We start from the raw sequence: 13397 nt of genomic DNA on the forward strand, positions 1-13397 counted from the left end.
AAGATAGCTTTTCTTCCATTCAGTCCTCACTTCACTGGCTCAGTTTCATTCAGGCTGGACGAAACACTGCTGCTTATTACTTTAAAAACTCTTTGAGGACTGTAGCACTATCCTGGATTGTAACCGTTGGAATAATTCGCCACATTCGATCAGAGAGACAAACACTATCGAGACCTTTAAATCCAGACTGAAAATCTATTTTCACATGCTTGAATGATTTAACCTTGACTGTTAAACCTGTACCGTCCTAAAGCGTCGGTTTATGCTCTGTTCTGAGTTTCCTGTATTTTGTTTTTATGCGCTACAATCTATTTATTTGTACTGAGACACTTGGGATTTTCACTCAACTCAAGTGAACTTTATTTATAGAACATCTTTCATACAATCATGCAGCCCAAAGTGCTTCACAGAGCAATATTAAAACATAGACAACAATAAATAGAATTTTGCAAGACTACAAAAGTAGCAGCAATAAACAATAAAATGTTGAAATAATAAAAGTCACTAGAATAAAAAAGTTACTAGAATAAAGCGATAGAAGTAGCATGCAAGAAAGTTTTTGCCCAAACCATGAAAAACAACTCCAGACCTTAAATCCCCCAAAGTATGTGGGCAGTATCATCAACACACTTAATGCCACCAGAGGGCGCCAAACTTACACATTAGTAATGATTTTTCATGTGAATAGTTAGAAAATCTGTATTTATATCTGTATATGTATTCCTTACTTTTTGATCATGATTATTATTATTATTTCAATGAATTTCAATTTATTTACTACTCCCTTATTTTATTATTATTATTATTATTATTATTATTATTATTATTATTATTATTATTATTATTATTATTATTATTATCATCATTATTATTATGGTTATTTTGTCTTTTTTAATTTATTTTATTTATTTTATTTATTTTATTTATTTTCCCCTCATATAAAAATACTGCTTTGGGATTTACATGTGATGATCACGTAATGGTATGTTCTTTGTCTTATTCGTGAGTTTGTATCTTGGAGAACAAAGTGCATGTATGGATTAATTGAGTCAATAAATAAAAAGAGAGAAAAGAAAATGTTATCCAAAGGCATTTGAGAGGGGTTAAAGAAATAAATCAAAACAACAGAATATACCCACCAAGTGTGAAAAAATGTCTAGGAAAATAATGTTCAAGAGGATGAATATGAAAGGAAAATAATGGGATTAATGAATTACAAATATGTGGGCTCAGAAAAAAAACAAGAGATCTTGAGGAGTTTGAACAGCTCTGAGGAGGAGGAGGATGTAGTTTGTGTCTCAGGCCACTAGATGGAGACAGTGAGCCAGTTAGCCAGTCCTTCCTTTGTGGCAGAAAGATACATAAATAACATACAGAAGTAGAAGAGTAGAGACCTCTAGTGGCCAATAGCAGAACTGCAACATGTCAGCTGCTTGTCATGTAGATAACCTCCATACCATACATCTGGTTTCACTCTCATCCACCTTCCCACACATCTGCTCCTTTATTTATCCAGAAGTGTTTTGTGTCAAACATTGCAGCTGTTGTCATCGCTGCTACATTTCAGAGTGGAGTATAACGTTTACTGTCACCACCTGAGATCAATATATGAACCACACTCCTATCTGTAATCACATTTTAGATATCCATAATGGCATTTCTCCTTTTGTAGATATCAGAAAATTGCATTTTTACTATTCATAATGCCAATTATGGGTATCCGTAATAACATTTTTACTCGTCGTGTAAAAATTATATTTTGGATATCTGGAATTGAAATTATGAATAGTAAGAGTTGGATTGTAGATATCTGAAATGTGAGTTTTTTCCTAGTCAGAGTTATATTGCAGATATCCAGAAAGTTCATTGTGGATATAAAAAATGCAATTGTGTTTCGCTGAAATTGAAAACCCAATACTTACACATGAATGGCAAATGTGAAGTTGATATTTAAACATGACAATTGTGGATAGGAAGAATGTAGGGCTGCACAATTTTGTAAAAAAAACCCATCTAATTGTGATTATTTTTACTGATATAGCAATTGCGATATGATTTGCGATATTAGAGGGAACGATACTTTTTACATCATTATTCAAATTTTTTTGAAAAACATATTAAAATGATTAAGTTGTGATTTTTGCAGGGATCAGCAAGCAAAAGTCTGTAGAATATAATGTGTAGGCCAGCGCATCTCTGCAGCACCACAATATTTAATTTGAAATTATATTTTGACACACATTTCACTTTTAACAAATACTGCGATTTGAAAATTGCAATCGACCATAACGTGATTTTGATAAAATTTTGATTAATTGTGCAGCCCTAGAAGAATTTCATTATGGATATTTAAAATGTTCATTTTTAACTAGGAAGAATTGAATGACATGCAATACATATCCATTGTAGTTATTAAATGTTAAAGTGTCTTGCCATACTTTATGGGCATAACCAGTCATCTAAGTCAGCCAGGTTTGTGTTGATGACCACAACAAAATGTACTGCACCAGCTATAAAATGCACTTCACTGTGTACATGCTTTAAAATAAGTTACTGGATATCTGCTACATAACTGACTGGTTGATTATCATAATAATCATAACAAAGCTTGTGCCTCTATTAGGCATGGAGCAACAGTAGCATTCATGTGGACAGGTAGCATAAAGTACAGTGGAGTTATCAGAGCTTTCTCACTGAAAACAGCAGCCTCATGTGGCTGGAAATGGATCTGATGAGAGCAGTGAGACTGATAAAACTTCTATGAGAAAGATGCTTAAATGCTTATAGAGCTGAGGGGAACTGCAGAGTTTGATGATAATTCTCTGCATGGGCTCGCCTTTATTAATTAATTAATTTAATTTAATTTATTATTATTCATAATAATAAAATTAGATCTTTATTTACATAGCACTTATCAAAACAAAATTACAAAGTGCTTCACTTCATTCTCTTTTAATGAGCTTTAGATGTTCTGGTAGGTGGATTTTGTCATTTCTGGAGAGAGCTATTCTAACTGTTTCAAGTCTTTATGCTAAGCTAAACTAACAAGCTGCTGGCTGAAGCTTCACATTCAATTCAACAGCAATCAACCAAGGAGGATTAATGGGAAAACATCATATCACATACATGTAAGTGGAAAACAGAAAGTCTAAATATATTGTGTTTAATAATTAAATAAATAAGTTTGCTTCTTCAAATGTCCCCTGTAGTTTTATTTTATTATTATTTATTTATTTATTTATGAAACATCTTGTATGTTATATGCGATGATTACATTGTCAGAGTAGTTGCCCCATTCTTGATTTGTAATATTAATGTTATTCATTTAAAATGTAATTAAAAAAGGTGAAAACAAGGATTTAAAAAAATATATATTATTATTATTTATTTATTTATACAAAGTGCAGCAGTAGAGGTCTCTATTTCGCGGTCCAGCTGTCAAACTGGGACACTCCCAGTAGCAGTCAAGTTGACCAATCCCAGTGCTCCCAGTGTGGACTTGTTGGCTAACCTAATTATATATTTTATTGTATATATTAATGAAAAAAATACTTTGTCAAATCGTTGAAATTAAAAAAAAAAATAATAATTATAAATAAATAAAACTACTAAAAAACTTTGAGGATCATCTTTTGTTATAAGTTTGCTTCTTCAAAAGTCCCCTGTAATTTTATTTTATTATTATTTATTAATTTATGAAACATCTATGTTATATGTGATAGTTAAGCCTAATTCAATATTATATTGTATATATTAATGAAAAAAATACTTTGTCAAATCATTGAAATCTGTAAAAAAAAATCTAAATACAAAATAATAATAATAATAATAATAATACATAAACAAATAAATGAATAAAACATGAAAGCTATAAAACTAGTTTCTTCAAATGTCCCCTGTATTTTTATTTTATTATTATTTATTAATTTATGAAACATCTATGTTATATGTGATAGTTAAGCCTAATTCAATATTATATTGTATATATTAATGAAAAAAATACTTTGTCAAATCATTGAAATCTGTAAAAAAAAATCTAAATACAAAATAATAATAATAATAATAATAATACATAAACAAATAAATGAATAAAACATGAAAGCTATAAAACTAGTTTCTTCAAATGTCCCCTGTAATTTTATTTTATTATTATTTATTAATTTATGAAACATCTATGTTATATGTGATAGTTAAGCCTAATTCAATATTATATTGTATATATTAATGAAAAAAATACTTTGTCAAATCATTGAAATCTGTAAAAAAAAATCTAAATACAAAATAATAATAATAATAATAATAATACATAAACAAATAAATGAATAAAACATGAAAGCTATAAAACTAGTTTCTTCAAATGTCCCCTGTAATTTTATTTTATTATTATTTATTAATTTATGAAACATCTATGTTATTATGTGATGATTACATTGTCAGAGGAGTTGTTATTGCCCCATTCTTGATTTGTAATATTAACGTTATTTATAAAAAAATTATTTGAAAAAAAAGTAAAAATTCTTTTTTCAATTATTATTATATGTATATATATGTTTTGTTGTATATGTATGTATGTATATAGTACAGTTAAAGGGATACCCTCTGACCGACCGCAGTACAGTTAAAAGGATAAATAATTACATTGTAAGAGTAGTTGTTATTGCCCCATTCTTGATTTATAATATTAATGTTATTGATTAAAATGTAATTAAAAAAGGTGAAAAAAAATATATGTATTATTGATATTATTATTTATATTATTATCATTTTTATTTGTTTATTTATTTATTCATACAAAGTGCAGCAGTAGAGGTCTCTATTTCGCGGTCCAGCTGTCAAACTGGGACACTCCCAGTAGCAGACAAGCTGACCAATCCCAGTGCTTATAATCGAGCCGGAAAAGGCGAAGTGATCCATAAACCGGGTTGACCCCACCCACACTACCAGAGAAATATGAGGATGAATCACCCATCCGTTTAAATGGCTCCACGTGTTCACCGTGACCATTACAATTATAAAATAGCTTTATTATTCTTCCATACGTACCAGATATCTCCAATCTGCCTCTGTTCGCCTGTTTTCAGTCTCAAAAGAGAAGCCGCACCAGACTCCTACCAGAATTGTTGCTATTTAACGTTTTCTTACTTATTGGTGAAAGTAAAAGACTATTTTTTTGTGATTTAAGATATTATTATGAAACATTAATAACCCTTTATCAATTCGGCATACTTATTATGTTTTAAAAAGCACTGCATCGGTGTAAAATTGAGACTTTTATATCTGGCACGACAGATGAAGATGCACTGTCGAAGGCGTGTGAACACAGGGCGCCGTGTCATAAACATGGCATGCTATTGCAAACAAAATGTTTTTTTGGAAGATTTTATACATGCCGAATTAAAATATGAGTAAGAATGAGTGGATTTAGCATTGAATCACGCATTGTGAGTCACGTCTTTTACCCGATAAACACAGTCACACTTTAAATCCCCCTTTTTTTAAACGGAGTACGTCACACGCTAGACTGTTCTCTCTCATCTTTTCCCCCAGGAGGCTCTAGCTTCAATCCCAGCCCCCTTTGTTCAAGTCTAGCCTAGTGGGTTGAGTCAGAGGGAGGCTGTACTAACCACCCAACTAAACCTACACCACGAAGAGTGAGAAGAGGCCGAAAAAACACAGATATCCTGGAGACTGAGAGGGTTATATGCACAGAAAAGTTGCTTTTTTGGAGTGTTGCTGATGCTGCGTTTCGTTTCCTCTCCACCGCCTGTGTTGCAGCAGTGTTTCGGCTACTAAAACAGCAATGCATGTTGATTTATCTTCGCTCTTTCTTCCTGAAAAGATGCAGGCTATCTGCTAAACCATCATTTGGTGTATTGCTGCAGACACTGTGTGCACAGTTGTTGCCATCATCATCATCATCCTGCTGCTGCTCCACTCCTTCCAGTCTCTCTGTGCTCAGCATCCATATTTGCATCCCAGGGAGTGGCAACCACTAATCCCATCTTTTCCTGGCAAGAAAATTGAAAGTTGTGCACCCCACCTTGGATGCTTTAATACCACACAGAAAGGTGAGTCTTTTCCTTTATTTAATATGTTTTTTTTATTGCTAGGAGGTGACTGAAAGTGAAGGACAGTCTGGATATGGACCACGTTGCCGCAGTAGCTACAACAATGGATCAAACTGCTGTTGTGTTACATTTTTGGTTGAGGTTGAGGTGCGCATTATCATCATCCCCAATGCTTTTTCTTATTGTTTTCACTCAAATAAATCCAGGCCTATGTGAGGAATAGCTCAGGTTGCATGAAAATCAATAGGCCTTATTTTTTTTCACTTCAGTTTTATTATAGCAAAACCATCATTCTAGACAGGATTGATTGATCTAAAGAAATGCCTCATTATCTGGATGAAAGGTGCATATTAAGGAAAATGATTAACTATCTGAAATCTGCTTTTTTTCCCTTCCTAATACCCAGTGTGTGTGGTTTAAAGCCTCTCAGCCCAGATGTGTGTGTTGTTTATTGTAAGCTATAACAGCATTAGATCTTCTTAATGGGCTTTTGGGCCATGATTTGTAGGCCATGCTCCACTTGGGCACAGGCCTACATTGACTCTCATGTCATATTATTATTAAAATTGACAAGTTGTGCCATGAAGCAATGATAATTTACTGTGACAAATGTAATGATAATTGCAATAATAACATACTTTTAAATGTTCCATTTGGATTGCCAGGTGTTGAATAGTTAACCCCGGATAAAACTTAAAGGACCAGTGTGTAACATTTAGAGAGATTTATTGGCAGAAATGGAATATAATATAAGTATGTTTTTGTTAATGTATTATCACTTGATATTGAAAATTATTGTGTTTTTGTTACCTTAGAATGAGCCTTTTATATCTACACAAGCCGCCATGTTGCTACCAACCCGGTCTCACGGGAAGGCGTATAAATAGCACGACATTACACTGATATTTCGCGCGTCATGAGGACGCATTTTAACATTTTCACATGCCATTTGTACACCACGCAACAAAACTGCGGTAACGTCCGCAGTTAGGAAACCGACGCACCGAGGCGTCCTTTAGTGACAGTATGCGACGAACCGGGTTTTCACCTCAGTCCCATGTAAACCCACCCGTGGCGTTATTCAACGGTCGGAGCAAGTGACGTAGTATTAATAGTGTCAGAGTCCGTTCATGAGGTGGGTGGGTCAAACAAACACAAGACTTTCAAGTAGCACACCGGTGTGAATCCTGTGAGTCGCTAGTCAGTGAAGTTAACGTCGACCACGACCGTTTCCTAACCCTAACTAAGTGGTTGTGTTGCCTAAACCGAACTTCCTGTGAAAACGGTGGTTTATTTTGAAAGGACACTATGGATGTACGAATGTATATTGACACGCCGTCCCTGGTCCGTCCAAAAGTAACGCAAGAGGGGTAACCCGTGCGCCGGCCTTCAATGCCAAGGGGCACTGACCAAGCGGTGGTATTTGACGAGTTGGGAGTGAGAATGTGTTGCTTAGTTAGGTTTAGGAAAAACGTCATGGTTGGGCTTAAAATAAGTACGTAAATTAGGTAAAATACATCCGGAAACAACACACGGCTTTTATTACACGGCTTTGTTGAATACTTGATTCTGATTGGTCAATCACGGCGTTCTACGGTCTGTTATTTCTTGACAGTAGACTGTTGCTATGGACACAGTTCTGATGTCGGACTGTGGCACACCGTTGTTGTTCTTAAGTAAGTAGCCGTGTTATAAGCGGGATAATGTACAGCTAGTGGTCATTGTTGTGAAATAAATGCGGCACTTACATCGCCCTGAAGGGGTTTATTTCACAACAATGACCGGCTCGCTGTACATTAACCCTTACTTATTCTACGTCACTAGCTCTGATCGTAGCATATTTATGCGAATAGACTCAGTACAGACTACATGGCGTACAAATGACACATCAAAAGCCGGACAGGCGTTCATATTGCACGCTCAATGCCTTGTGCATTATCGTGGCATACATACGCCTTTTTGTGCGGGCTGGTTGCTACAGTAGCCCAGAAAGGACAAACCAAACACTGGCTCTAGAGAGAGCAACTCACGTTTTTGCATTTACCACCATAGTTCTCCAACACGCTCGCCACCAAATCCCACACACTGCACCTTTAAACAAAAACTGTCAAAAATAGACTTAACAGATGTAAATAAAAAAAGACACAACTGAGCTTAACATGTCAGCTTTGGTCTGTAGGTGTTTCTCTGTGCTAGTACGGTGTTTGGTTGTTCATTAATGAGATGCGACAGCAGTAGTGTTGTAGTGCTATATTTTGGAACAACACCTACATCTCATTAAATTACTACTTTTTGCTGTAATGAGCAGCCAACAACACAAATGGAAAACTTTCATAGCCAGAAATAAGCCCCAGGTGCTTGGATATTTTTCTGTCACTGTTACAACAAACCAGCTTCTTTAGGTTTAGGCAACAAAAACACTTAAAGTTTAGGGGAAAAAATTGTGTTTTGGTGTAAAACAACTACGTTTGAAAAGTGAAAGTGAAACTTAGGAATGTATTCATCGCCCCCGACATCCACCCCGCCTTATTACTACGGTCGTTAGAGGTCGCTGTCATCTTCTTTTATTCCTTCTTTCCATGTTATAGCCCATGTGAATCGATTGATAAAACCTACTAGTGGGTGTAGCAGGCCCCTACTCACCCACATCTGTGAGGCTTATCACTGATAACGCCCATTCACTGAGCTGATAAAAGAAAGAAACACCAAGTATTTCACAAGAAAAAAAAGGAAAAATTGAATATAAGTCAGAAAAAAATACATTTTATCTTTCTTTATTATCCGTTATGACCCCTCAGATTTATCTAGTGACTCCTCCGTAAATCACTAGATTGTATGCACACAATCGTCAAGTCATGATAAGATTGGAAGTTGCACAAATGTTTGAAAGCCTTTGGAAAAAATACAGTTGCATTGTTCTGCTGCTGTACAAACAGCTCCACATTGTGTGCATCTCATGTGATGTTGTTTCTGTGAAAACCAGTTGGTCTGGTCCATTCATACAAGTCTGGGGACTGGGTGACACGTGAGCATGCACTTGAAGCATGCACCCCTCAGTCTGCTTGTTTACCTCTTATTTCTCCTAACCGTTCCTGTATTTATGACTGCCTCAACCCAACAGATAAACATGGAGAGCGAGAGCCACCACTCCGACGTCTAGTGCCTGATCCAGTAGCCTTCATCGCCCAGGGAGGAGCTCTCAGGTCCTGGCCCGTCTCCCTGCTTCTGTAGAATGAATATGCTCAAGTCCAGTGGACTGAAAATCCCTGGCCGGGGGCCCAAGCATTCCAGCCCAGTGGGAAGGACCTCAGGGGGAGGATCCAGCCCCGTCGTCCCTAAAGACAGTAAGTCACTTCCTGCTTCTGACCCCGTGGAAAATATAAGGAATGCCATTCTTCCAGCTATTTTGCTTCTCGTCACCGGAAGTGGCTTAGACCATTTATTTTTCTTAATGACTCAGTAGAACACAGCTGCATTAGATTACACGCACACAGAAGCTGGGAAGTGTTTTCTTTAACTTCATCTTCCAGTGTATTTATAGAAAGATCTAAATGCAACTTTTTTCTTTTTAGCTTTCAGCAGTTTGAATGGGTGCCACGCCCTCTCCATTTAAAATGATGTGTACTACTACTACTACTACTACTACTACTACTATTACTACTACTACTACTACTACTACTACTACTACTGCTACTACTACTACTACTACTACTACTACTACTACTACTACTACTACTACTGCTACTACTACTACTACTACTACTACTACTACTACTACTACTACTACTACTACTACTGCTACTACTACTACTACTACTACTACTACTACTGCTACCACTATTACTACTACTACTACTACTACTACTACTACTACTACTACTACTGCTACTGCTACTGCTACTGCTACTACTACTACTACTACTACTACTACTACTACTACTACTACTACTACTACCACTATTACTACTACTACTACTACTGCTACTACTACTACTACTGCTACTACTACTACTACTACTACTACTACTACTACTACTACTACTACTACTACTACTACTACTACTACTACTTCATTCAATGGCAATTGTTAATTTAGTGTTTTCTCTTCTGTAGTGATTTTTTAAAAGCTGTACTAATCCAGGCCTGGCGCCTAAAGGTTACATTCCCATACAGTTTAACTGCATTGAGAGTTACGTTTTGAACGTATTTTGTTGCGGATTATGTTTGTTTTTGACGTATCACATATACGTTTGTAAAGATCATCTGTGGAAGTCTGCGTAGGGAGGAGGTTGTGTTGGTGGATGGTTCAAACAAACACAGGACTTTCCCCCAGGAGGACGCTGTCTTTGTCCTGTGTGAAACCAAAAGTCACTTATTTTAATTTACGTCCGTAGCTTAATAACGTAAGAATTGTAGTCATTTTATGCCAAACTATGATGTTTTTTTTTTACTAAATATAAATAACCAAGTATTTTTGTTTTTTGTTAATTTTGTTTCAATTTACAACGTTAACCACGTGTTTAAAACTATTTAAAATTGCGACCATAATCCAGAAGAAAAAAACATTTTCAAAAATTTTTGTCACAAAAAAATGGGAGAATAGGTTCCAGGTTGAAAAATACCTGAGTTACCCTTTATTGGTATTACTTGACAATAACAAAAATATACCGCCAGCTGTGTCCTTAATCTGAATTGAAAAGATGAAACGTGGACTGACGACTTCTGCACGACTTTGACCTTAAACAGCTACTTAAAAAAACGGACTGCTAACCAAAATTAGACTTCTCTGAAAAACACAACCCCTGCCTGCAAAAAAGTAATCACAGCTGTTCTCACTCTGAAAAGCAGCCGCACTGTTTATCCTCTCTGGTTTTAGCCCACATGACAGCGCCGTCCCACCGGCTCCACACGCACACGTCAGTCCTGTTTCTGCTAAATTACAGCTTCACTCCCCAGCTCAGCAGAAGAATAGCCGCCCTTCTCTGGCTGATACTACGCTGGTTTCTCATTAGCATCGGTGTGTAGGGGAGGCCTTTTATCAGTGAGTCATGCTTCATGGTGACTGGAGTTTCATGAGAAAGCAAACAAAGCTGTTGCTGTTTAAGTTGTTCCAGCACAGGAAGTGTTTAATTTACTGAAACTCATGCTGTTTATAATTACTATAATTAATCCGTCATGTTATTCAATATTATGTTAATGTTTTTTTTGGCTAAAGTATGTATGCTTTAGAGTCAAAATGCTATTTTCCCTTCAAGCCCTTCTAAAAACCTTTTTCCCTTGTGACCTGTCGTAGGTTTCTGCATGATGACGCTGCTACATATACAGTATATATACATCCTTATAGTCAGTGTATTAACGTCACATACAGTAACTTAGATGGCGGTCGGCATGCTCCCAGTCTGGAGAAGCAGATGCTAGGAATGTACTGCTGTGGACGCCACGTTTGTTCAGTTCAGAAAGTCACACATTAACCCAAACTAACTAACCGATCGATGCAGCGGTAGACCAGCAACTCGTGTTCTGAGAGGTAACATTACTGTTTTTGTGAATGGAGTCTGGTCTGATGGCTTTGAAGAGTTCCACATCAGAACGGGTTGTATGACGGCGAGGTAAAGCGGTGAAAATATTATAAATATAGCGTACACTTAAAACTGATTTTACCTCGCCGTCAGACAGCCCTTTTTGACGGCGAACTGAAGCCGTTATATCGTTCTATTCAAAGCCACCAGACTCCATTCACAAAAACATTAATTTTACCTCGCAGAACACGGGAGTATACATACAACCCCACTTCAAAAAATCAGAAATAACACTTTCAGTTATTTCCAATCTTAGTTAACTAATGCTAGCGTTCACATTATTCATAACCTTATTGATTAGATTAATTTGGTAACGCCACAGCTTTTTGCTAACGGCTGAGAGGGCGTTTCCTTTTGGAAAAACAAACAAACAGAACAGAACTCAGATCGACACGCCCTTTAAAGAAAGTGAGAAAACTGTTTCTGCCTCCCAGTAATTGCTGTATTATTACTTTGACAATTAAAAATGTATGGATGTAGTAATAGCCTAATAATTAGATATGAGTACCATATATTAGTGTTTGTTAGAGAGCCGTTTGAATGTAATCTAAAACACATCTAAGCACATTATTTTCCTTGGTTTGTTAAAGCCATTTATTAGCATTTCTAAAGCGAGTAAACTAAACTTGCTTTCATTTATCCATCCCAGTTTGTGTTGGACCTGGATGTTATTTTAGTTTCTCTCTGTGTGGAAGTCAGAAATCATCCTGAACTCGTCCATTAGCAGCTCAAACAGCTAATCCCTTAATGTTGCATCAGGGCCCGTCAGCTGTTAGCTATCTGTCCTAATGTGACTGCTGCTCATATAAACTCCTGCCTGTTTGTTTTCTACCACACATGAAGTCATTAGTCTGCTCACATCCTGTTTATCCACAAAAGAAAATACACAATCATCATGATGCGGGTCTTTTTTTTCTTTTCCCAGCGTCGCGCTTTCTGCATGTGATTTCAACTTTTAAGATATCTATAATGATTTCATGGACATCATCACGTCGTTTTATCATTTATGAGATTCACATTGCAGATATCAGAGTGTGTTTGTAGATATATAATGCAAGGGAAGTTTGTTTATATAGCATATTTCAGTGCTTTACATAAAACATCAAAAGCATCCAGACAAAGTGCAAAAGAAAAGCACCACAAAAGGACATTTACATACAATAAAAACAGTCATTAAAGAGCCAAGAGAATAGAAAACAAGCTAAATTAGAATATGACAGGTATAAAATAAGAGTGACAGTGGAGTGTAAGAAATTAATAATTATTTAATTTAATAAAAGGCAGCAGCAAACAGAAGTTTGTTCCAGATATATGGAGCATAGAAACTGAACGCTGCTTCTCCATGTTTAGTTTTGACTCTGGGGACAGAAATAAAATGTAAGTATTGATAGCTCAAACCTTTTGATTTGTTTAAGGATATCCAAAATGTCTTTGTAGATATCTTTAAAAAACAATTATTAACTTCAATATTAAGATTAAATTCAAGATATGTCCAATGTAGTCATCAGATATCTCCGAGAAGTCCGACAATATGAATGAAGATCTTGAATTACATAAATGTAAATATCTGGAAATCACATTTCAGAGAGTCAAAACTAAATTGTAGGTTCGTTGTTAATAGTCACAATATAATTGTATCTTAAAGGAATAGTATAAGATCTGCTTATTTGCTTTCTTGCTGAGAATTAGATAATAACATTGGTATCACTCTCATGTATGCATGGCTAGCAGCCGCTTCGCTTACCTTAGC

The 13397-nt window shown here is 35.8% G+C and overlaps 1 protein-coding gene and 1 long non-coding RNA gene across 6 annotated transcripts in view; one reads left to right on the forward strand and one right to left on the reverse strand.

The window, feature by feature from the left end:
* Positions 1 to 13397, reverse strand: part of LOC141752250 (uncharacterized) — a 423479-nt gene that overhangs the window by 172377 nt on the left and 237705 nt on the right. The window lies entirely within an intron of this gene.
* The window catches only part of clip2 (CAP-GLY domain containing linker protein 2), a 41709-nt gene continuing 33369 nt past the window's right edge, over positions 5058 to 13397 (forward strand). For 2 of the 5 annotated variants that reach the window (XM_074609988.1, XM_074609989.1), the window contains exons 1-2: positions 5061 to 6068; positions 9190 to 9412. In XM_074609988.1, the coding sequence (XP_074466089.1) occupies positions 9301 to 9412 (112 nt within the window). In that variant the 5' untranslated portion in view covers positions 5061 to 6068; positions 9190 to 9300. Of the gene's footprint in view, positions 6069 to 9189; positions 9413 to 13397 lie in introns of all 5 variants that reach the window. The other 3 variants (XM_074609984.1, XM_074609986.1, XM_074609985.1) reach the window with 3 other exon arrangements.

This window comes from Sebastes fasciatus, chromosome 16 (genome assembly GCF_043250625.1).
Source record: "Sebastes fasciatus isolate fSebFas1 chromosome 16, fSebFas1.pri, whole genome shotgun sequence".
Classification (NCBI taxonomy): Eukaryota; Metazoa; Chordata; class Actinopteri; order Perciformes; family Sebastidae; genus Sebastes; species Sebastes fasciatus.